The 24,866-nt window shown below is 39.4% G+C and overlaps 1 protein-coding gene across 11 annotated transcripts in view; it reads right to left on the bottom strand.

The window, feature by feature from the left end:
- Positions 1 to 24,866, bottom strand: part of LOC128688737 (retinoic acid receptor RXR-alpha-B-like) — a 755,147-nt gene that overhangs the window by 101,019 nt on the left and 629,262 nt on the right. For all 11 annotated transcript variants that reach the window (XM_070084662.1, XM_070084652.1, XM_070084653.1 and 8 more), the window contains one exon: positions 13,715 to 13,838. In XM_070084662.1, the coding sequence (XP_069940763.1) occupies positions 13,715 to 13,838 (124 nt within the window). The remainder of the gene's footprint in view (positions 1 to 13,714; positions 13,839 to 24,866) is intronic.

The raw sequence follows: 24,866 nt of genomic DNA, 5'->3' as shown, positions 1-24,866 counted from the left end.
TTTCACTTTATTTATGGTGCATTTCAGCCATAATTCATTCCAGAAGGTTGTTCAAATGCTGTAACCAAACGAATTTGTTCCCATAACGAATGATGTAAATTAGATTAGTCCATTTTAGACCCCCAAAAATACACTTACAAAAGCACTTGCATAATTGTTCGAGTTGGGAGTTGTACAAAACTTCAGGCAAAACTGTACTTTCCAATTTAACCTTATTATTGGCCATCATATAGAACTATATTATTGATGCTAGGATCCCTCATGTTGACCTACGTCATAAACTTAGCTCACTCAGATAAGCTGCGAGTTGTAAATTTTGGCCAAGATATGAGAGAATGGGTCTGTGTGGCAAGTGTACACAGTATAAAAAATCCTGCCCCACAAAGTGCATGAAGGGAAAAGGAAAACTCACTCTGTGTTTGGTTTAAAATTGCAACTTAGAGGTGCTTTCTCTGATGATTTTATAGCTTTATTGCCTGTTTCTCAGAATCAATTAACCCTTTCAGGGTCGACAGGCCCTCTCCCAGACTTGTTCTCTGGGTCGACAAATTTAAAAAAAAAAAAAAAATTATTTTTTCTTATGAAAACATTCTCTAATCTTTTCCCAATCATAATGACACCAAAAGTATGAAATTTGATGGAAAACTTACGGAATTATGCTCCCGCAAAGTTAGCGGTCTCGACAATGTTTATCACATCGGCGATTTTGCCCACTTTGAGCCCTATTTTCGGCCAATTCCAGTGTACTAGTCGACAAAAATCATAACTATTTCACTAGAACTCCATTTTTTCTATCGAATGAGTACAAGAAACCACCCATTTACCGATTTCAACTATCCAATAAAGTGGTCAGAATTTAGCAATTTTGTCAATTTCACACAAATTTCAAAAGATGCCAATTTCCAAATAAGGTCCAGAATAAACAAGAAAGACATTCCTGGCACTAAAATAACATTTCCTCTGTTCATTAGTCACGTCCCCACGCCCCTCTTACATTCTTTTGCTTTCCACTTTGAATTTTTATTCTCACAAAAAAAAGAAGATTCTGTTATGCAGACTACTGCATTAGTGTAGAAATGGTATAAATAATATCAGCACACTTTTCAAAGAATATTAGACTCGCCAGTTGATGTGTATTGGACGCGTAGCAAGATTTGTTTACTTTTGAACTTTGGCAAAAATCGAACATTTCTGCTACTTTGAACTCAATTTCAAGGTACTTTTCATTGTAAAACCAATCAAAATCGTCTCAATTTCTGTAATATGTCTTCCATTCTATAAAAATGAGACCAGGAAAACTAGAATACCATCATAAATACCATACAAAAATACAGTGCAAAGTCGGTGTTTTAAACCAAAAAGTTTTTTTTTTCTCATTACGCACTGTGCTGCAGGATTTTTTTTATACTGTGCACACTGACCACATAGACCCATTCTTTGATATGTAGGCCTACCAGCTTTCTTTCACTAGATTTGAGGGTGATAGAATTTAGGTGTACTAGTACGTCAAAAACCCTGGTGCGTAAGCCGTACTAGTACGTCGGAAACCCTGAAAGGGTTAATACTACTGAAATAATGTTTTTGGCTGGTTTCAAGAATGGAAGTAACTTGAAATTGGGCTCAATACTAATTTTTTACAGGCTAAGAGCTGTTATCCTACCTCAGCTCATTTCAAAACCTAGCCCTAAGGTATACTACCATCCCCAGGATGCCACCCACATCAGTCGACTAACACCCAGGTACCTACTTACTGCTAGGTGAACACGGGAAGTGGATGTAAGGAAACATGCTCAATGTTTCCACCCATACCGGGAATCAAACCCTAGACACTCAGTGTGTGAGATGAGTGCACTGCCAACTGAGCCAAGAATTATGTAAAAAATATTGAATAAATATATAAATACTATATAAATACAGTGGAACCTTGGCTTACGAGTATAATCCATTCTGTGACCTTGCTCGTATCCCAATCTGTTCATATGCTGAGTCAATTTTCCTCATTTAAATAAATTGCAATGCCATTAATCTGTTCCAGCAGAATTCCTGCTCTGGGAGGCAGGAAAAAAAATACAATGGAACCTTGACTTACAAGTGTCCCAATGTATGAGTTTTTGAGACAGGAGCCATCATTCGGTCGATTTTTTGCTCTGAGTTACGAGCCAGCTCCCCTCCCCGCTTCCCCCTCAACCCAAAATTTGCACACTTCGCTTGTTTATCTAGAATTTCATGCTTTAATTCTATGGAAATCATCCTCTTTTTCTTCTCAGCACTGTCCTTTACACTTTCTTTCTTAAGACCCATGCTTAGAAAAATGAAATTTGGCCAAATGTCTGTAAAAAAATGTAAGCAAATCATGAGAGAAATATTCCCACACCAAGGTAAACAGTGCACTGAGTTGGTGGTGTTCTGAAGCTCTCGTTATTATTATTATTATTATTACATATGTATTATTATTATTATTATTATTATTATTATTATTATTATTATTATTATTATTATTACAGTGGACCCGCATAACGATCACCTCCGAATGCGACCAATTATGTAAGTGTATTTATGTAAGTGCGTTTGTACGTGTATGTTTGGGGGTCTGAAATGGACTAATCTACTTCACAATATTTCTTATGGGAACAAATTCGGTCAGTACTGGCACCTGAACATACTTCTGGAGTGAAAAAATATCGTTAACCGGGGTCCACTGTATATGGGAGACTGGAGGTTTCAGTCCTTCAGCCTCTATGTACTCCTTGAATTCATGCACATATTTTTCAGCCGCCTTGTGGTCCAAACTGGCAGCCTCACCATGCCTTACCACACTGTGTATGCCAGTACGGTTCTTAAATCTCTCAAACCAGCCTTTGCTGGCCTTAAATTCACTCACTTCACCACTATTTGCAGGCAATTTCTTTACCAGATCGTTGTGCAACTGCCTAGCCTTTTCACAAATAATCGAAGTCATAAGAGTATCTCCTGCTAATTGTTTCTCATTTATCCACACCAATAATAACTTCTCAACCTCTTCGAGTGCTGGTGATCTCATTTTTGTCAGCATAGTTACCCCCTTTGCAACAACAGCGTCCTTGATTTCCTTTTTCTTGACCACTTTGGAACATATGGTTGTGTAGGATTTCTTATACATCCTGGCCAGTTCGGCTGCACTTGTACCACTTTCATATTGCTCAATGATGTTTTCTTAAATTCAATCGTATTTCTCACCTTCTTTACCACAGGCTTGGCACTAGGAGCTTTCTTTGGAGTCATGGTAGCTTATTTAGTACTTGCAAACACTAAAATAAATGGAATATTATGAAATATTTCGCTGGAGCACGTGAGGGGACCTTCACTCGCTGGTAAACAATGCCAGACAGGCTGCCGCCCTGGCTCACGCCGTGGGTACGCGTCCCGGACGAACTACTACTCGCGAGTCAACCTATGAAAAGCGAGCCCATGTTTATACGAAAATATCCCTATGATTTCCGAAATCTATGATTGCCGAGAACTACGAAAAGCGAGGGACCACTGTACAGTGGAACCTCGCCTAACGAAAGCATCGCATAACGTTAAATCCGCCTAGCGATACATTTTAACGCAAAAATTTTGCCTCGGCTAGTGCTAAAAAGCTTGCTCAACGCAGTTCATTCGAGACGCGTCCACGTGCGGCCTGAGCCCGCCTCACTTGTTCCTTGGGTGCCAGTGTTTACAAGCCAGCCACCGCAGTCGCTTCCAAGCATACAATCGGAACATTTCATATTATCACAGCCTTTTTAGTGATTGCACCTGCAAAATAAGTCACCATGGGCCCCAAGAAAGCTTCTAGTGCCACCCCTACAGCAAAAAGAGTGAGAATTACTAAGCATATGAAGAAAGAGTTCATTGCTAAGTATGAAAGTGGAGTGCGTGTCTCCGAGCTGGCCAGGTTGTACACAAAACCCCAATCAACCATCGCTACTATTGTGGACAAGAAAATGGCAATCAAGGAAGATGTTCTTGCCAAAGGTGCAACCTTGTTTTCGAAACAGAGATCGCAAGTGATAGAAGATGTTGAGAGACTGTTATTGGTGTGGATAAACGAAAAACAGATAGCAGGAGATAGCATCTCTCAAGCGATCATATGTGAAAAGGCTAGGAAGTTGCATGACGATTTAATTAGAAAAATGCCTGCAACTAGTGATGATGTGAGTGAATTTAAGGCCAGCAAAGGTTGGTTTGAGAGATTTAAGAATCGTAGTGGCATACATAGTGTGATAAGGCATGGTAAAGCTGACAGTTCGGACCACAAAGCGGCTGAAAAATATGTGCAGGAATTCAAGGAGTACATAGACAGTGAAGGACTGAAACCTGAACAAGTGTTTAATTGTGACGAAACAGGCCTGTTTTGGAAGAAAATGCCAAACAGGACATACATTACTCAGGAGGAAAAGGCACTCCCAGGACATAAGCCTATGAAAGACAGGCTTACTCTGTTGATGTGTGCCAATGCTAGTGGTGATTGCAAAGTGAAGCCTTTATTGATGTATCACTCTGAAACTCCCAGAGTGTTCAGGAAAAACAATGTCCTCAAGGCTAATTTGTGTGTGCTGTGGAGGGCAAACAGTAAGGCATGGGTCACTAGGGACTTTTTCTATGACTGGTTACACCATGCATTTGTCCCCACTGTAAAAAATTACCTAATTGAAAAGAAAGTAGACCTTAAGTGCCTCCTGGTATTAGACAATGCTCCTGGTCATCCTTCAGACGTGGCAGAGCGACTTTCTGCAGAAATGAGCTTCATTAAGGTAAAGTTTTTGCCTCCTAATACCACTCCTCTCCTGCAGCCCATGGACCAGCAGGTCATTTCTAACTTCAAGAAACTGTACACAAAAGCTATGTTACAAAGGTGCTTTGTAGTGACCTCAGAAACTCAATTGACTCTAAGAGAGTTTTGGAGAGATCACTTTAGCATCCTCAATTGTGTAAACATTATAGGTAAGGCTTGGGAGGAAGTGACTAAGAGGACCTTGACCTCTGCTTGGAAGAAACTGTGGCCAGAATGTGTAGACAAAAGAGATTTTGAAGGGTTTGAGGCTAACCCTGGGAATCCTATGCCAGTTGAGGAATCCATTGTGGCATTGGGGAAGTCCTTGGGGTTGAAGGTTAGTGGGGAGGATGTGGAAGAGTTGGTGGAGGAGGACAATGAAGAACTAACCACTGATGAGCTGCTAGATCAACTTCAACAGCAAGAGGCCACACCTGAGGAAACTGCTTCAGAGGAGGGGAGAGAGAAATTGAAGAAGTTGCCTACTTCAAAGATTAAGGAACACTGTGCAAAGTGGCTTGAAGTGCAAACCTTTATGGATGAAAATCACCCTCAGACAGCTGTTGCAAGCCGTGTTGGCAACCTGTACACTGACAGTGTTGTGAACCACTTCAGGAAAGTCATAAAGGAACGAGAGGTACAGACCTCTATGGACAGATATGTTGTGCGACAGAAGTCCAGTGACTCTGAAGCTGGTCCTAGTGGCATTAAAAGAAGGGAAGTAACCACGGAAAAGGACTTGACACCTCAAGTCCTAATGGAAGGGGATTCCCCTCCTAAACACTAAGACCATCAACACTCTCCCCTCCTCCCATCCCATCAGTCATCACCAGATCTTCAATAAAAGTAAGTGTCATGTAACTGCGCGTGTCTTCTTCAGTTTGTGTGTATTAAAATTAATATTTCATGTGGTAAAAAATTTTTTTTGTTCATACTTTGGGGTGCCAGGAACGGATTAATTTGATTAATTTGATTTTTCGGGCCACCCTGCCTTGGTGGGAATCGGCCGGTGTGATAATAAATAAAAAAAATATTTCTTATGGGGAAAATTCATTCGTCTAACAATAATTTTGCCTAACATTGAGCTCTCAGGAACGGATTAATAGCGTTATGCGAGGGTCCACTGTATTTTATTCATTTTAGAGTATATATCAGGTTTGTATGTTATTTATATTGTTTATTATGTCATATTCGATGAAGTGAGAAAGATAAATAAGCCGTAGAGTTGATATTAGCGAAATTATTGAAGTACAGAATTCCACTGGAGCGGATTAATTGCATTTCAATTAATTTAAATGAGGAAAATTGACTCTGCAAACGAGCAAATCCAGTTGCGAGCAAGGTCATGGAAAGGATTAAACTCGCAAGTAGAGGTTCCACTGTATATGGAATAGGCGGTAAGTTACTAAATGCTGTAAAGAGTTTTTATGAGGATAGTGAGGCTCAGGTTAGGGTGTGTAGAAGAGAGGGAGACTACTTCCCAGTAAAAGTAGGTCTTAGACAGGGATGTGAAATGTCACCAAGGTTGCTTAATATATTTATAGATGGGGTTGTAAAAGAAGTAATTGCTAGGGTGTTCAGGAGAGGGGTGGGATTAAATTATGGGGAATTAAATACAAAATGGGAATAGACACAGTTGCTTTTTGCTGATGATACTGTGCTTATGGAAGATTCTAAAGGAAAATTGCGAAGGTTAGTGGATGAGTTTGGGAGTGTGTGTAAAGGTAGAAAGTTGAAAGTGAACATAGAAAAGAGTAAGGTAATGAGGGTATCAAATTATTTAGATAAAAGAAAAATTGGATATCAAATTGGGGAGGAAGAGTATGGAAGAAGTGAATGTTTTCAGATACTTGGGAGTTGAAGTGTCGGCAGATGGATTTATGAAGGATGAAGTTAATCACAGAATTGATGAGGGATAAAAGGTGAGTGGTGCATTGAGGTATATGTGGAGACCAAAAACGTTATCTATTGAGGCAAAGAAGGAAATGTATGAAAGTATAGTAGTACAGTACCAACATTCTTATATGGATGTGAAGCTTGGGTTGTGAATGCAGCAGTGAGGAGGCGGTTGGAGGCAGTGGAGATATCCTGTCTAAGGGCAATGTGTGGTGTAAATATTATGCAGAAAATTCGGAGTGTGGAAATTAGGAGAAGGTGTGGAGTTAATAAAAGTATTAGTTAGAGGGCTGAAGAGGGGTTGTTGAGGTGGTTTGGTCATTTAGAGAGAATGGATCAAAGTAGAATGACATGGAGAGCATATAAATCTGTAGGGGAAGGAAAGCGGGGTAGGGGTCATCCTCGAATAGGTTGGAAGGAAGGGGTAAGGGAGGTTTTGCGGGCGAGGGGCTTGGACTTCCAGCAGGCGTGCATGAGCGTGTTCGATAGGAGTGAATGGAGACGAATGGTATTTGGGACCTGACGATCTGTTGGAGTGTGAGCAGGGTAATATTTAGTGAAGGGATTCAGGGAAACCAGTTATTTTTATATAGCCGGACTTGATTCCTGGAAATGGGAAGTAAAATGCATGCACTCTAAAGGAGGGGTTCGGGATACTAGCAGTTTGGAGGGACATGTTGTGTATCTTTATACGTACATGCTTCTAAGCTGTTGTGTCCTGAGCACCTCTGCAAAAAGAGTGATTATGTGTGAGTGAGGTGAAAGTGTTGAATGATGATGAAAGTAATTTCTTTTTGGGGATTTTCTTTCTTTTTTGGGTCACCCTGCCTCGGTGGGAGATGGCTGACTTGTTGAAAAAAAAAAGAAAAAAAAAAAAAAATATACTCAATAATTCTAGCGGCTTCAAATCAAGCGGGAGAAAGCTGGTAGGCCCACATGTGAGAGAATGGGTCTGTGTGATCAGTGTGCACCACATAAAAAAAATCCTGCAGCACACATTGCGCAATGAGAAAAAAAAAAACTCTGATTTTTTTTTGGAATAAAACGCCGACTTTGAGGTGTATTTTCGTATAATACAGTGGACCCCCGGTTAACGATATTTTTTCACTCCAGAAGTATGTTCAGGTGCCAGTACTGACCAGTACTGACCGAATTTGTTCCCATAAGAAATATTGTGAAGTAGATTAGTCCATTTCAGACCCCCAAACATACACGTACAAACGCACTTACATAAATACACTTACATAATTGGTCCCATTCGGAGGTAATCGTTATGCGGGGGTCCACTGTATTTATCGTTGTATTCGCATTTTCATGGTCTTAGGTGATAAAATGGAAAACATATTACAGAAATAGAGATGATTTTCATTACTTTGACGATGAAAACAACCTTGAAACTGAGCTCAAAGTAGCGGAAATGTTCGATTTTTACCAATGTTCAGGAGTAAATAAATCACACCACACGTCCAATACACGTCAACTGGGGAGTCTAGTATTCTTTCACTAGTGCACTGATATTATTTATACCATTTTTACAATAATGCAGTAGTCTGCATAACAGTAAATTTTGTATTTTTTTTGTATGAATAAAAAATCAAAATAGAAAGCAATAATAATATAAGAGGGGCCTAGAGATGTGACTAATGAACAGAGCATATGTTATTTTAGTGCCACAAATGTCTACCTTGTTTATTCTGGACCCTATTTTGAAATTGGCATCTTTTTTAGTTTGCGTGAAATTGGCCAAATTGCCAATTTCTGACCACCATATTGGGTAGTCCAAATTAGTAAATGGGAGGTTTCTTGTACTCAGTTGATAGATAAAATGGAGTTCTAAAGAAATAGCTATGAGTTTGGTCAACTGGAACAATGGAATTGGCTGAAAATAGGGCTCAAAGTCGGCGAAATTGCCGATACGCATATGTCGCCGAGACCGCTAACTTCGCGGGAGCATAATTCCATGAGTTTTCAACCAAATTTCGAACTTTTGGTGTCATTACCATCGGGAAAAGATTCTCTATCATTTCATAAGAAAAAATATTTTTTTTTTCAAAAATTGAGCAACATAGAATGACAAGTTTCAGAAAGGGGCCTGAAACAGTCAAAGGGTTAAGGGTTAAGTTTAAACCTGAATGGGAATCTAATTCCTTGCTTCCTTTCCTTGATGTCCATGTCCACCGATCAGATACAGGTTTTGCCTTTTCCATTTACCGCAAACCTATGCACAGTGGCATGTACATTCACTACTTTTCTTATCATGCTTCCTCTGTCAAGAAAAGCATTCTTATCTCCTTCTTTCTCCATGCTGTCCACATTTGTGATTCTCAGTTCCTTCAATCAGAAATTTCCACTCTTCATAATTCATTTTCCCGTCTTGGCTATCCTTCCCATTTCAGACTCTGCCTTCTCATGTGCTAAACATAATTTCTTCTCTCCCAAGCTCTCTACTCCTGGGCATTCTTCTGTCCTCTGCCTTCCCTACATTTCTGGTCTTTCTAATCTCAAAAACTCTCTCTCCATTCCTTAGACATCAAACTTACTTTCTGCCAGACTAACACTCTTCACACTAATCACGTTCATACCTCTCCTCCCTCTAGAGATGCTCCTGGTGTCTACTCTATTTCCTGTTCCTCCTGTCCTCTTCAATACTTTGGAGAAACTGGCCAATCTCTTTCTGACAGATTTAGGGAGCACAAAACTAGTGTTAGGCTTGCCGACACTAACGATGCTCTTTTCTGTCACGTCAGAGATCACAGCCATCCTATTGACTGGTCTTCTGCTAAAACTGTCTTCCCTACTTCTAACTTTAACAGTCACCGTCTGGTTGAATCTTCCCTAATGCACAACTTTCCTCGTATGCATCTTAGTCCTGGCGTCATCTCTGTAGATGCCTTCCTTTCCCACTACATTGTAAAATGCTCCAAACTTCAGAACACCCATGACCTAACCTGATTCCTCCTTTTCATTTTTCTTCTTCTCCCTCTTCCCCTTTCCTCTTTCCTTTTTCTCCTTTGGGTTGTCTTTCTTCTGCCTTGTGTATTTGTTCCTTCACTATTTATTTATTTATTTTTCCTCCCTCGGTGTTCTTGATCTTACCCTCTGTGGGCACCTAGCTCCCTTGCAGTGCTCCTCTTTCTTAGTATTTGACTGGCTCCTCTTCCTTACTACCTTCCCTGCTACTACTTCCTTCCACCTCCACTACTACTAGTACTACCACCTCCTGCCTATATATATCCATCCTGCTCTCCTTTTTGTTTGTGTGACTTTGTAAATGGTCCAAGTCAGATCGAAACGTCGTCGTAAGCTCCTCTCTTCTATGTGCAGGTTATTTGTGTATCGTTCCAGTCACGGTATTGTGCCTTTTTTGTTATTTATTATATTTAAGCCTCCCTCACTGTTCTGCATACGCCAACAAGACTCTTCAATAAAGGTAAAAGTGATTTAAATGTTCCTTTATCCATCTCATTAGTCGTTTTATTTAGTTCTCATTGTTTTCTTAATGTAAAACTATAGTTAATCTTTAAAAAATGTATTTTTTTGTTAATATTTTTAGGTGTCTGAAACGGATTATTGGATTTACATTAATTCCTATGGGAAATATTATTTCGGTTATCGGCCATTTCGCTTCTAGGCCGACCTTCTGCAACGGATTACAGCCGATAACCGAGGGTCCACTGTATTTGCTACAATCCTCCATTTTAGGTGTCTCATGTTGAAATCCCCCAGTAGCAAGATGTTTGGGGCAGGAGTTGGGAGATTTTCCAAACAGTGGTCAATTTTCAAAAGCTGCTGCTGCTCTTGGAATTGCTGGGAAGTTCCATCTGGAGGCTTGACAAGGTTTTGGTTTTCAATCTTTACTGTCAAAACTTCAACTACATCATTTGAGGTGTTTAGTAATTCTGAGCAAATGAGCAAATCTGTGATGTACAAGCCGACTCCCCCTTGCCTGTTTAGTCTGTTGCATCTGAATAGGTTATAACCTGGGATCCATATTTCATTGTCAAACTGATCCTTTATGTGGGTCTTTGTGAAAGCCACAATACTGCATTTGACTCCGTGAGCAGTCCCTTGATGTAAGGTATTTTGTTGTTTGTTAATGGCTTTAGACCCTGTATGTTTGCAAAGATAAATGTCATTATATGGATGGAACTCAGGGGGCTTTGTTTGATGGCATTAACCCTTACACTGTCGGTGTCATATTAGTACGGCTTACAAGCCAGTACTTGACCCACGAAATCGTAATGATACGATTGCAAACAAACCATACCACGGGCAGGGATAGAACCCGCGATCAGAGAGTCTCAAAACGCCAGACCATCGCGTTAGCCACTGGACCAGCTAGCCACAATAAGATTTGTCTAACTAGGTATATTTCTACACCATAGGAAGGTTAGCATAGGCACCACTGTGACCACTGCGATGGTCTGGAGTTCTGAGACTCTCTGATCGCGGGTTCTATCCCCGCCCGTGGTATGGTTTACAAGCCAGTGTTGGTGCCGTATTAATACGCCAAAATTCTACCGGGAGATAAAACGTAGACCTACACATAAGTGAAAGAGTCTAAGTGGTCAGTGTGCGCAGTATAAAAATAATTCTGCAGCATGCAGTGCATAACGAGAGAAAAAAACTCTGACAGTGTTTTTGGTTTAAAACAACAACTTTGAGGGCGTATTTTCATATGGTATTTATGGTTGTATTCTCGTTTTCTTTTTCTCAGTTGATAGAATGGAAGATATATTACAGAAATAGAGATGATTTTGATTGGTTTCATAATGAAACGTACCTTGAAATTGAGCTTGAAGTAGCGGAAATGTTCGATTTTTGCTGATGTTAAAGAGTAAACAAATGATGTCACTGTCCAATACATGTCCAACTGGCCAGTCTAATATGCAGTCACAAATGGGTTGACATTATTTATACAATTAATACAATAATGCAGTAATGTCACTGTCCAATACATGTCCAACTGGCCAGTCTAATATGCAGTCACAAATGGGTTGACATTATTTATACAATTATTACAATAATGCAGTAGTTTGCATAACAGTAAATCTTCTATTTTTTGTGTGAATAAAAATTCAAAATAGAAAGCAAGATTAATATAAAAGGGGCCTGGAGACGTGACTAATGAACAAAGAAAATGTTATTTTGGTGCCAGTAATGTCTGCACTGTTTATTCTGAACCTTATTTTAAAATTGGCATCTTTTGAAATTAGTGTGAAATTGGCGGTTTCTTGTACTCAATCGATAGAACAAATGGAGTTCTAGCGAAATAGTTATGAGTTTGGTCAACTGGAACAATGGAATTGGCTGAAAATAGGGCTCAAAGTGGGTGAAATCACTGATGCATATATACTGCTGAGACTGCTAACTTTGCGAGGGTGTAATTCCGTAAATTTACCATCAAATTTTGTACTTTTGGTGTCATTACCATCAGGAAAAAAATCTTTATCATTTCATAAAAAAAAAATATTTTTTTTTTTTTAAATTCTTTGGCAGTGAGAGCAAGCTTGTGAGCAGGGGTCTTGACAGTGAGAGGGTTAATATCTATTGTTCTGGAGTGGAAGCCAATGACTGCCCCTCCACTCCAGAAATGTTTTCTGTCATTTCTCGCCAGTCTTTTTCTTCCTGGTACTATAAAACCTTCTCTGGAGAGGTTCTGGCTTCCCTCTTTTGTTTCCCATGGTCTAGGTGATCTGTATCTTCTTGTTCCTTTTAAATAGTGTGCCTAACAGTATATGTAGTATTGTCTTTCATGGACTGACAAGTGACACATTTTGGAGTGACAAGCTACATAAAAGAGGAAGAGTTGCACCTTCCTGTTATCATGTAGGTATGGCATTTTTGGGGAAGGTCATAGGTGTATGTCCCACCTGTTTTTCCAGATATACCATGTCTGTATATACCCAAGGCATAGAATTTGCCTTGGGTATCTTGCCAGGATTTTTTGTGGCTGTGTTCCCTACTTGTGCATTTTTTTCCATTTCCCCATTGCCTACAGCCCCTGTATGGACATCAGTGCTTCCAACAGTTTTTACTGGTAATGTGTCAACACTATTCCCTGAGACATCATCCCCTTTTGTTCCGTCTCCAACAATATTGCTACTTTGTACCTCTGGAAATTATATAATGTTGTCTTTACCTGTAGCTTGAAATAGGGTTGAAAGTAGCAGAAATATTCCATTTTTGATGATTTCCCTTAGGATGAGTAAGGCCCTTTTTCTTCCTGGTCTATTTTATGAACTTTTACAAGCTCTGCTTTAATTACTTTGTTGCTTTATCCCCAAAGCCATGATCAATCATTCCTAATTATGTTATTATTTCACAAATAGGGTAAAGCTTTGATTTTTTTGTGTGATGATGGATTCAAATTAGAGGGCAAGTGTAATATAAGAGAGGCCTGGGGACATGATTATTGAACAGAGGATAGACTGCTTTAGTGACAGATTTGCATACAGTGCTTATTTTGGATTCTGTTTTTAAACTGGAATTTGTTGAATTTTGTGTAAAACTGGTCAAATTACAGACTTTTGTGTACTTAAAGGGTAATTTTGAGAGAGCGGAAAGCATACTAGGAAAATAGCTAAGAATTTGGTCGAATTGAGCAATGGAACTGGCTTAAAACTGGACTCAAACTGGGTGAAATTTCGAAGTTCAGACTGCCAACTTAACACCTGCATAATTCTGCAAGTTTTACATCAAACTTTTGGTGTCATTACCTTCAGAAAAAAGATTCTCTACCATTTCAGAACACTTTTTTTTAAATGTCAACATTGTCAGCATTTTTAATTTTGGGAGTCCTGATAGTGCAAGGGTTAAGTGTGGCATCCTTTGGAACTGTTTTTGATTCCTTTGCAATTTTAATTTTTAAGTCTTGTTGAGATTTTCTTATCCTTTTTTTATGGCCTCCCTCTTAATATGAAGAGATACTTTTCAGATTAAAAAAAATACTATAAAAAGCAGATTAAGTAATTAAGATCATCAGTTTGTTTCTCACTACTTAGATTTTCCCTTGTTACTCACCAGCTTTAAGTAAGATGACCTGGTCATCAACAGGAAGGTCAGTGAAGTGTGGGATGTGCTTGGCCCATTCCACCAGTTGTACCAAGTGTCTGTCTGCTGCCTGACATATGTTGGTTACGGCATCCTAAGAAGGAAGAAACATTGGCAAGGCCATTACATATGTGAATGAAAACTAATGGTAATTCACACATAACATCGTAATAAACACAGGTCAGTGGTACAAATCAACCCAACTTGGGACAATGAAACAAAATAAGATAAGTATTATACCATACTGAGGCCTTATAACCTGAGTCTGCTGACAAGGGTCTCAGTATGATGGAGAAATACAGTAGTACTGTACTTATCTTAAATTCTCTTTCATTGCCTTTGTGTAGATTTTATTTTTGACACTAATAATAATAATAATACATAATAGTAATAATAACAATAATATTAATAGCAATAATACTAATACAGTGGAACCTCAAAAATCGAACGTATCACATATCGAACGTTTCAAAAATAGGACCATTTTTTCGGACAAACTGTGTCCCTATTATCGAACGCGCCCCTATTTTCGGACCGCCAGGTATGGGACCTGTCTGCCGCCTGCTCTGTCCACGTCCCCACGCAGGCACCGTGAGCAGTCTAGCTTTGTTTATGCTTGAGTGAACACTAACCTGCGCTCTCATTCACACATTTTACGATTATTTCCTTGTGTTTAGTGCTTGTGGGACTGTGAAATAAGCTGCCATGGGCCCAAAGAAACTTGCTAGTGGTACCCCTGTGATAAAAAAAGTGAGAAACACCAAAGATGTGAAGAAGGAAATAATGCATAAGTATGAGGGTGGTGTGCGACTTGTTGAGCTTGCCAAGTGACTCTCCAGTGACTCTCAAGCTGGTCCTAGTGGCATTAAAAGACAGAGAAGGGAAGTAACCCCAGAGAGGGCTTTGATACCTGAAGTCCTTATGGAGGGGGATTCTCCTTCCAAGCACTAACTCCAACTCCCTCTCTCCTCCTCCCTATCTTCCAGATGCCATCACCAATCTTCAATAAAGGTTAGTAAAAATGTTGTTTTATATGTTTATTTAAATTTATTAATAATTGTACACTATATCTGTTGTAATACAGAAGTATGAGAGTGGTGTGAGACTTGTTGAGCTTCCAGGATGTATGGGAAAAACAAGTCGACCATCGGTTCTATCCTGTCAAAGAAAGAACAAATCAAGGAAGCTGATGTTGCGAAAGGTGTTAATATAGGGAGTGGATGAGGTGCCTTCTTCAAAGATTAAGGAGATTTGTGCCAAGTGGAATGATGTCCAAATGTTTGTGCAGAAGTACCACCCTGAGCAAGCCATCTTTGCAACAAGTTCAGTGACAGAGCCATGTCCCATTTTAGGGAAATGTTAAAGAGGCGCCAGAAACAGAGGACTGTGGACAGTTATTTTGTGAGACGGGTCCAGTGACTCTCAAGCTGGTCCTAGTGGCATTAGAAGACAGAGAAGGGAAGTAACCCCAGAGAGCGCTTTACCTAAAGTCCTCATGGAGGGGGATTCTCCTTCCAAACACTAACCCCAACTCCCTCTCTCCTCCTCCCTATCTTCCAGATGCCATCACCAATCTTCAATAAAGGTAAGTAAAAATGTTATTTTATATGTATTACTATACATAATTAAAAACTATAGTATTTGTTGTATGTAAAACTGTAATTAATCTCCATAAAATGTATTGTTTGTGTGAATATTTTTGGATTTCTTGAACGGATTAATTGTATTTCCATTATTTCTTATGGGAAATATTGCTTCGAATTTCAGACTTCGAATTTAGAACTAGCTTCTGGAACGGATTAAGTTCGATTTTTGAGGTTCCACTGAAATAACAACAAGTAATAATAATAATAATAATAATAAAAATAATAATAATAAGGAGGGGTGTTAATGTTGCAGTTTAAAAACTGTAGTGTAAAGCACCCTTCTGGCAAGACAGTGATGGAGTAAATGATGGTGAAAGTTTTTCTTTTTCGGGCCACCCTGCCTTGGTGGGAATCGGCCAGTGTGATAAAAAAAAAATAATAATAGTAATAATAATAATAATACAGTACCTACAACATGCACAATAATCTAATCTAAATTATTTTAAAATTTTTAAAAGAAAAATGTTAAATAATTATGTAACTGTGATCTTTCAAGTTTATACTTTCCACTACTAGCATAGCAACTGTTATCAAGATTAGTACATATTTACATCACTAAATACACATACCCACATACCATAAATGGGGGTATATCCTACAATTGCCATGCCACTGTGGATAATGTGTGTTAGTCAGGTTAAGTATTGCTGGCACTAGCCAACAGCTCAATGGGTGACTACATTAACCCATAAACGGTCCAAACGTATATATACGTTCACTACCGTACTGCCCCAACTTTTTTGAGGAAAAAACATTGCTGTTTTTTAATAGGAAAAAAGAGCATATGGTACCCAGGCATCCCCAATTATTTTAATATGGCACACAGTGAGTGCTCACACCCATTCTCTCATGTCTAGGCGACTCAGGCTTATCGTGGCAATGTAAAATGTATGACACATAAAACATATATATACGTTTGGGACACTAGCGGTAAAAACGTAAATATACGTTTGGACCGTTTACGGGTTAACAAAGACTTGGTATTAGCTTGAGGACCTGCTTGTGTTCTACCCAATCAGATGCTGGTGAAATCTTTCAATTGAATTTTACAGTACAGTACATAATATTGTCTTACAAGGAAGATACTCAACTGGATTCTTATTATATTCATGAATAGAGTTAAACCCAGAAAAGTCACCTGACTGTCAAGAACAACTCGACAATCCTAGCATAGTGGCACCTAGAGCTCTTCCACAAACTGACAATGTGAGACCAAGATAACCAGAAGTCCAAATGTGTTTTGCTGAAGAATCATTTTAAAATATGTAATTGGATGCAAAACAGCAGAATGAAGAGAGTGGTGAGAGAGTGCAAAAGCAGAGCAAGTGATAGAGTAGGAGAGGCACTGTTAAGAAATTTTGCTGAGAATGAGAAAAATTTTTAGAATGAGATAAACAGGTTAAGAAAGCCTAGGAAACAAATGGATTTGTAAGTTAGCAACAGAGTAGAGGAGCTGGAGGTATTGGGTAGATGGCGGGAATATTCTGAGGAACTTTTAAAAGTCGATGTAATTTCATGCACTGGCCAGGGATGTATAACATCTATCACGAGTGAAGAAGAGCAGGATGTGACTGTGGGGGAGGTGTGTGAGGCATTACATAAAATGAAAGAGGGTAAAGCAGCTGAAACTGATGGGATCATGACAGAAATGTTAAAAGGGGGGGAGGGAGTGTTATGATATAGTGTTGGAATGGTTGGTATTTTTTTGGTTTGCACATACATGTACATGTTTATTTATACACACTCATCTGAGTTTTCTTTGATTTTATCTTAATAGTTCTTGGTCTTATTACTTTTCCTTTTATATCCATGGGGAAGTGGAATAAGAATCTTTCCTCTGTAAGCCATGCGTGTTGTAAAAGTCAACTAAAATGCCGGGAACAATGGGCTAGCAACCCCTTTTCCTGTATTAATTACTAAAAATAATAATAATAAGAAAATTGTCCAAGTGGGAAGTCTGATTGTGCGTGGATGTGGTGCAAATGATAAGAAAGAGATAATTGTGGATGTTATGAATGAGAAGAAGCTGGATGTCCTGGCTTTAACCCTTTCAGGGTTTCGGACGTACTAGTACGGCTTACGCACCAGGGTTTTTGATGTACTAGTACGCCTAAATTCTAGCGCCCTCAAATCTAGTGAGAGAAAGCTGGTAGGCCTACATATGAAAGAATGGGGCTATGTGGTCAGTGTGCGAAGTATAAATAAAATCTGTAAGTTTTCCGTCAAATCTCGTTCTTTTGGTGTCATTACCATCGGGAAAAGATTCTCTATCATTTCACAACAAAAAATTATTTTTTTCTTTTCAAAAATTTTTCAACACCAGAAGACACCTCAGGATTTGGAGTTTCGACAGTCAAGGGGTTAATATATTTATAGATGGGGTTGTAAAAGAAGTAAATGCTAGGGTGTTGGGGAGAGGAGTGAGATTAAATTATGGGGAATTAAGTGCAATATGGGAGTTTACACAGTTACTTTTTGCTGATGATACTGTGCTTATGGGAGATTCTAAAGAAAAGTTGCAAAGGTTAGTGGACGAGTTTGGGAGAGTGTGTAAAGGTAGAAAGTTGAAAGTGAACATAGATAAGAGTAAGGTGATGAGGGTATCAAATGATTTAGATAAAGAAAAATTGGATATCACATTGGAGGGAGGGAGTATGGAAGAAGTGAATGTTTTCAGATATTTGGGAGTTGATTTGTCAGCTGGGTTTATGAAGGATGAGGCTACCATAGAAATGATGAAGGAAAAAAAGGCGAGTGGTGTGTCGAGGTATTTGTGGAGACAAAAGATGTCTATGGAGGCAAAGAAGGGAATGTATGAAAGTATAGTGGTACCAACACTCTTATATGGGTGTGAAGCTTGGTTTGTAAATGCTGCAGCAAGGAGGCAGCTGGAGGCAGTGAAGATGTCCTGTCTAAGGGCAATGTGTGGTGTAAATATTATGCAGAGAATTCAGAGTGTGGAAATTAGAAGGTGAGGAGTTACTAAAAGTATTAGTCAGAGGGCTGAAGAAGGGTTGTTGAGGTTATTTGGTCATTTAGAGAGAATGGATCAAAGTAGAATGACTTGGAGAGCGTATAAATCTGTAGTGGAAGGAGGGGTAGGGGTCATCCTCGAAAAGGTTGGAGGGAGGGGGTAAAGGAGGCTTTGTGAGTGAGGAGCTTGGACTTCCAGCAAGTGTACTCACCTAGTTGTACTCACCTAGTTGAGGTTGCGGGGGTCGAGTCCGAGCTCCTGGCCCCGCCTCTTCACTGAACGCTACTAGGTCACTCTCCCTGAGCCGTGAGCTTTATCATACCTCTGCTTAAAGCTATGTATGGATCCTGCCTCCACTACATCGCTTCCCAAACTATTCCACTTACTGACTACTCTGTGGCTGAAGAAATACTTCCTAACATCCCTGTGATTCATCTGTGTCTTCAGCTTCCAACTGTGTCCCCTTGTTACTGTGTCCAATCTCTGGAACATCCTGTCTTTGTCCACCTTGTCAATTCCTCTCAGTATTTTGTATGTCGTTATCATGTCCCCCCTATCTCTCCTGTCCTCCAGTGTCGTCAGGTTGATTTCCCTTAACCTCTCCTCGTAGGACATACCTCTTAGCTCTGGGACTAGTCTTGTTGCAAACCTTTGCACTTTCTCTAGTTTCTTCACGTGCTTGGCTAGGTGTGGGTTCCAAACTGGTGTGTGTGTGTGTGTGTGTGTGTGTGTGTGTGTGTGTGTGTGTGTGTGTGTGTGTGTGTGTGTGTGTGTGTGTGTGTGTGTGTGTGTGTGTGTGTGTGTGTGTGTTTGATAAGAGTAAATGGAGACAAATGGTTTTTGGGACTTGACAAGCTGCTGGAGTGTGAGCAGGGTGATATTTAGTGAAGGGGTTCAGGGAAACCGGTTATTAAAGATTTTGCCGGACTTGAGTCCTGGAAATGGGAAGTACAATGCCTGCACTTTAAAGGAGGGATCTGAGATACTGACAGTTTGGAGGGACTTCTAAACTGTCGTATCTGAGCTCCTCTGGAAAGATGGTAATTATATATGAATGAGGTGAAAGTGTTGAATGATGATGAAAGTATTTTCTTTTCGGGGATTTTCTTTCTTTTTGGGTCACCCTGCCTCGGCGGGAGACGGCCAACTTGTTGAAAAAAAAAAAGTTTAGGACTTATATGTAGGGTTTGCTACTATCAACGGTTCTGGTATCCACACAGGTTCTTGGAACGTATCCCCCACAGATGCGGGGATCCTACTGTATTATGATGTGGGTTCTCATTATCTGTATGATTAGTTTATGTTCATACATATTAGTTTATGTTCATACATATTAGTTTATGTGCATGCATATTAGTTTATGAGCATGCATATTTATGAGAGCTACTACTTATGAGTATATCTTTGATTTCGTAGATTCACTTAAGAAAGTTCACCATGTGTGAAAGACCCGCTCTGTACCTCTGATAATAAAGGTTCTTTATTTATCTCTCTCTTATCACTACTTTTCAGTTATTGTCACAGCTATATGAACATATTAACAGATGATGCAAATACAGTGGTACCTTGACTTATGAGTTTAATTTATTCCATGACCGAGCTCGTAACTCAATTTGCTTGTATATCGAATCAATTTTCATCAATGAACTTAACTGAAATACCATTTATCCATTCCAGCCCCCAAAACACCATCCAATTTTTTTTTTTTGTTACAGGTTTTTAACCCTTTGAGGGTTTTCGTCGTACTAGTACGTCTTACGCGTAGGGGTTTTTGACGTACTAGTACTCATAAATTCTAGCGGCCTCAAATCTAGTGGGAGAAAGCTGGTAGGCCTTCATATGAAAGAATGGGTCTATGTGGTCAGTGTGCACAGTCTAAAAAAAATCCTGCAGCACACAGTGCATAATGAGAAAAAAAAAAACTTTGACCATTTTTTTTGAATAAATCAGCGACTTTGCAGTGTATTTTCGTATGGTATTTATTGTTGTATTCTAGTTTTCTTGGTCTCATTTTATAGAATGGAAGACAATATACAGAAATAGAGATGATTTTGACTGGTTTTACAAAGAAAGGTGCCTTGAAATTGAGCTCAAAGTAGCAGAAATGTTCGATTTTTAGCAAACTTCAAAAGTAAACAAATCGTGCCAAGCGTGCAATACACGTCAACTGGTGAGTCTAATATTCTTTCACAAGTGCACCAATAATATTTATACCATTTTTTACACTAATGCAGTAGTCTGCATAACAGTAAATCTTATATTTTTTGTGAAAATAAAAATTCAAAGTGGAAAGCAAAAGAATATAAGAGGGGCCTTGAGACGTGAATAATGACTAGAGGAAATGTCATTTTAGTGCCAGGAATGTCTTTCTTGTTTATTCTGGACCCTATTCGGAAATTGGCATCTTTTGAAATTTGTGTGAAATTGGCAAAATTGCTAAATTCTGACCACTGTACTGGATAGTTGAATTTCATAAATGAGTGGTTTCTTGCACCCATTCGATAGAAAAAATGGAGTTCTAGCGAAATATTCATGTTTTTTGTCGACTAGTACAGTGTAATTGGCCGAAAATGGGGCTCAAAGTGTGCAAAATCGCCGATGCGTAAACATCGCCGAGACCGCTAACTTTGCGAGAGCATAATTCCGTAAGTTCTCTATCAAATTTCAAACTTTTGGTGTCTTTATGATCGGGAAAAGATTCTCTATCTTTTCATAAGAAAAAATAATTTTTTTTTTTTTTAAATTTGGCCGACCCTGAGAACGAGTTTCGGAGAGGGCCTGTCGACCCTCAAAGGGTTAAATAAGAAAAATGTATTTATAAATAAGAAATGATTTTTGCCTTTTATGCCAGGTCCCAGCAATGTTTTAGAAATGCTGGAGTACAGTGGTCCCCCGGTTCGCGAAGTCATTGGTAACCGATAAATCCGGTATCCGAAGCGTTATATCGCAAAAAATTTGCCGCGGTTCCCGTTACAAAACCCGGTACACGATACAATTCGTACGAGATGTGTCCACATGTGGCCTGAACTGCCCCGTGTGTGCCAGTGTTTACAAGCCAGCCAGTGTGCGCGCATCTAAGGACACATTCGGTACATTCCATATCATCCACATTGTCACTGTTTCTGGTGCAAAAACCATGGGCCCCAAGAAAGCTTCTAGTGCCAACCCTTCGAGACCAAGGGTGCTAATGACTATTGAAATGAAGAAAGAGATAATTGCAAAGTTTGAAAGTGGAGTGCGTGTGTCAGACCTGGCCAAGTTGTATAGTAAATCCAAATCAACCATCTCTACTATAGTGAGCAGGAAAACAGCAATCAAGGAAGCTGTTCTTGCAAAAGGTGCAACTGTGATTACAAAACAGTGATCGCAAGTGTTAGAAAATGTTAAGAGACTGTTACTGGTGTGGATAAATGAAAAACAGATAGCAGGAGATAGCATCTCTCAAGCAATCATTTGTGAAAAGGCTAGGAAGTTGCATGACGATTTAATTAGAAAAATGCCTGCAACTAGTGGTGATGTGAGTGAATTTAAGGCCAGCAAAGGTTGGTTTGAAAGATTTAAGAATCGTAGTGGCATACATATTGTGATTAGGCATGGTGAGGCTGCCAGTTCAGACCACAAAGCGGCTGAAAAATATGTGCAGGAATTCAAGGAGTGCATAGAGGATGAAGGATTGAAACCTGAACAAGTGTTTAATTGTGATGAAACAGGCCTGTTTTGGAAGAAATTGCCAAGCAGGACTTACATTACTCAGGAGGAAAAGGCACTCCCAAGACATAAGCCTATGAAAGACAGGCTTACTCTGTTGATGTGTGCCAATGCTAGTGGTGATTGCAAAGTGAAGCCTTTATTGGTGTATCACTCAAAAACTCCCAGAGTGTTCAGGCAAAAGGATATCCTCAAGGCTAATTTGTGTGTGCTGTGAAGGGCAAACAGTAAGGCATGGGTCACTAGGGACTTTTTCTATGACTGGTTACACCATGCATTTGCCCCCACTGAAAAATTACCTAATTGAAAAGAAATTAGACCTTAAGTGCCTCCTGGTGTTAGACAATGCCCCTGGTCATCCTACAGATTTGTCAGAGTGACTTTGTGGGGACATAAGCCTCATTAAGGTCAAGTTTTTGCCTCCTAATACCACTCCTCTCCTGCAGCCCATGGACCAGCAGGTCATTTCCAACTTCAAGAAACTGTACACAAAAGCTATGTTTGAAAGGTGCTTTGAAGTGACCTCAGAAACTCTATTGACTCTAAAGGAGTTTTGGAAGGATCACTTTAATATCCTCAATTGTGTAAACCTTATAGGTAAGGCTTGGGAGGGAGTGACTAAGAGGACCCTGAACTCTGCTTGGAAGAAACTGTGGCCAGAATGTGTAGACAAAAGGGATTTTGAAGGGTTTGAGGCTAACCCTGGGAATCCTATGCCAGTTGAGGAATCCATTGTGGCATTGGGAAAGTCCTTGGGGTTGGGGGTTAGTGGGGAGGATGTGAAAGAGTTGGTGGAAGAGGACAATGACGAACTAACCACTGATGAGCTGCTAGATCATCTTCAACAGCAAGAGGCCAGACATGAGGAAACTGCTTCGGAGGAGGGGATAGAGAAATTGAGGAAGTTGCCTACTTCAAAGATTAAGGAAATGTGTGCAAAGTGGCTTGAAGTGCAAACCTTTTTTGATGAAAATCACCCTGACACAGCTACTGCAAGCTGTGTTGGCAACCTGTACACTGATAATGTTGTGAACCACTTTAGGAAAGTCATAAAGGAACGAGAGGTACAGGTCTCTATGGACAGATATGTTGTGCGACAGAAGTCCAGTGACTCTCAAGCTGGTCCTAGTGGCATTAAAAGAAGAAGGGAAGTAACCCCGGAAGAGGACTTGCTATCTCAAGTCCTAATGGAGGGGGATTCCCCTTCTAAACTTCGACACTCTCCCCTCCTCCCATCCCATCAATCATCACCAGATCTTCATTAACCCTTTGAGGGTTTTCGTCGTACTAGTACGTCTTACGCGTAGGGGTTTTTGACGTACTAGTACTCATAAATTCTAGCGGCCTCAAATCTAGTGGGAGAAAGCTGGTAGGCCTTCATATGAAAGAATGGGTCTATGTGGTCAGTGTGCACAGTCTAAAAAAAATCCTGCAGCACACAGTGCATAATGAGAAAAAAAAAACTTTGACCATTTTTTTTTAATAAATCAGCGACTTTGCAGTGTATTTTCGTATGGTATTTATTGTTGTATTCTAGTTTTCTTGGTCTCATTTTATAGAATGGAAGACATATTACAGGAATTGAGATGATTTTGACTGGTTTTACAGTGAAAGGTGCCTTGAAATTGAGCTCAAAGTAGCAGAAATGTTCGATTTTTACCAAACTTCAAAAGTAAACAAATCGTGCCAAGCGTGCAATACACGTCAACTGGTGAGTCTAATATTCTTTCACAAGTGCACCAATAATATTTATACCATTTTTTACACTAATGCAGTAGTCTGCATAACAGTAAATCTTATATTTTTTGTGAAAATAAAAATTCAAAGTGGAAAGCAAAAGAATATAAGAGGGGCCTTGAGACGTGACTAATGACCAGAGGAAATGTCATTTTAGTGCCAGGAATGTCTTTCTTGTTTATTCTGGACCCTATTCGGAAATTGGCATCTTTTGAAATTTGTGTGAAATTGGCAAAATTGCTAAATTCTGACCACTGTACTGGATAGTTGAATTTCATAAATGAGTGGTTTCTTGCACCCATTCGATAGAAAAAATGGAGTTCTAGCGAAATATTCATGTTTTTTGTCGACTAGTACAGTGAAATTGGTCGAAAATGGGGTTCAAAGTGGGCAAAATCGCCGATACGTAAACATCGCCGAGACCGCTAACTTTGCGAGAGCATAATTCCGTAAGTTTTCTATCAAATTTCAAACTTTTGGTGTCTTTATGATCGGGAAAAGATTCTCTATCTTTTCATAAGAGAAAATAATTTTTTTTCTTTTTTTAAATTTGGCCGACCCTGAGAACGAATTTCGGAGAGGGCCTGTCGACCCTCAAAGGGTTAAAGGTAAGTGTCAGTTATTCTATTGTGTTTATTCTATTGTTATTATTGTTATTGTAATTATTCTATTGCATTAAACTTAATATTTCATGTGGTAAAATTTTTTTTGGTTCATACTTTTGGGTGTCTTGCACGGATTAATTTGATTTCCATTATTTCTTATGGGGAAAATTGATTTGCTTTCCGATAATTTTGCTTTACGATGAGCTCTCAGAAACGGATTAATAACGTGAACCGGGGGTCCACTGTATATGTGAAACTCCTTGAAGCCCGGTGTAAGATGAATGTTACTCCACTGCTGACAGTGCAGCAGTGGAGTGACATTTGATGATTGTGCACTGCCCTGGCTTTACTTTCACTGTTACACATAAACATGTCTATCTGTTTCTGTTTATGTCTATTTGTCTGTCTATCTGTCTATGTTTATTTCTGTCTCTGCTTATCTGTCTGCCTGT

Source organism: Cherax quadricarinatus, chromosome 13, assembly GCF_038502225.1.
Source record: "Cherax quadricarinatus isolate ZL_2023a chromosome 13, ASM3850222v1, whole genome shotgun sequence".
Classification (NCBI taxonomy): domain Eukaryota; kingdom Metazoa; phylum Arthropoda; class Malacostraca; order Decapoda; family Parastacidae; genus Cherax; species Cherax quadricarinatus.
Note: the sequence above shows the minus strand (reverse complement) of the source record. Positions and strands in the feature narration are given on the sequence as shown.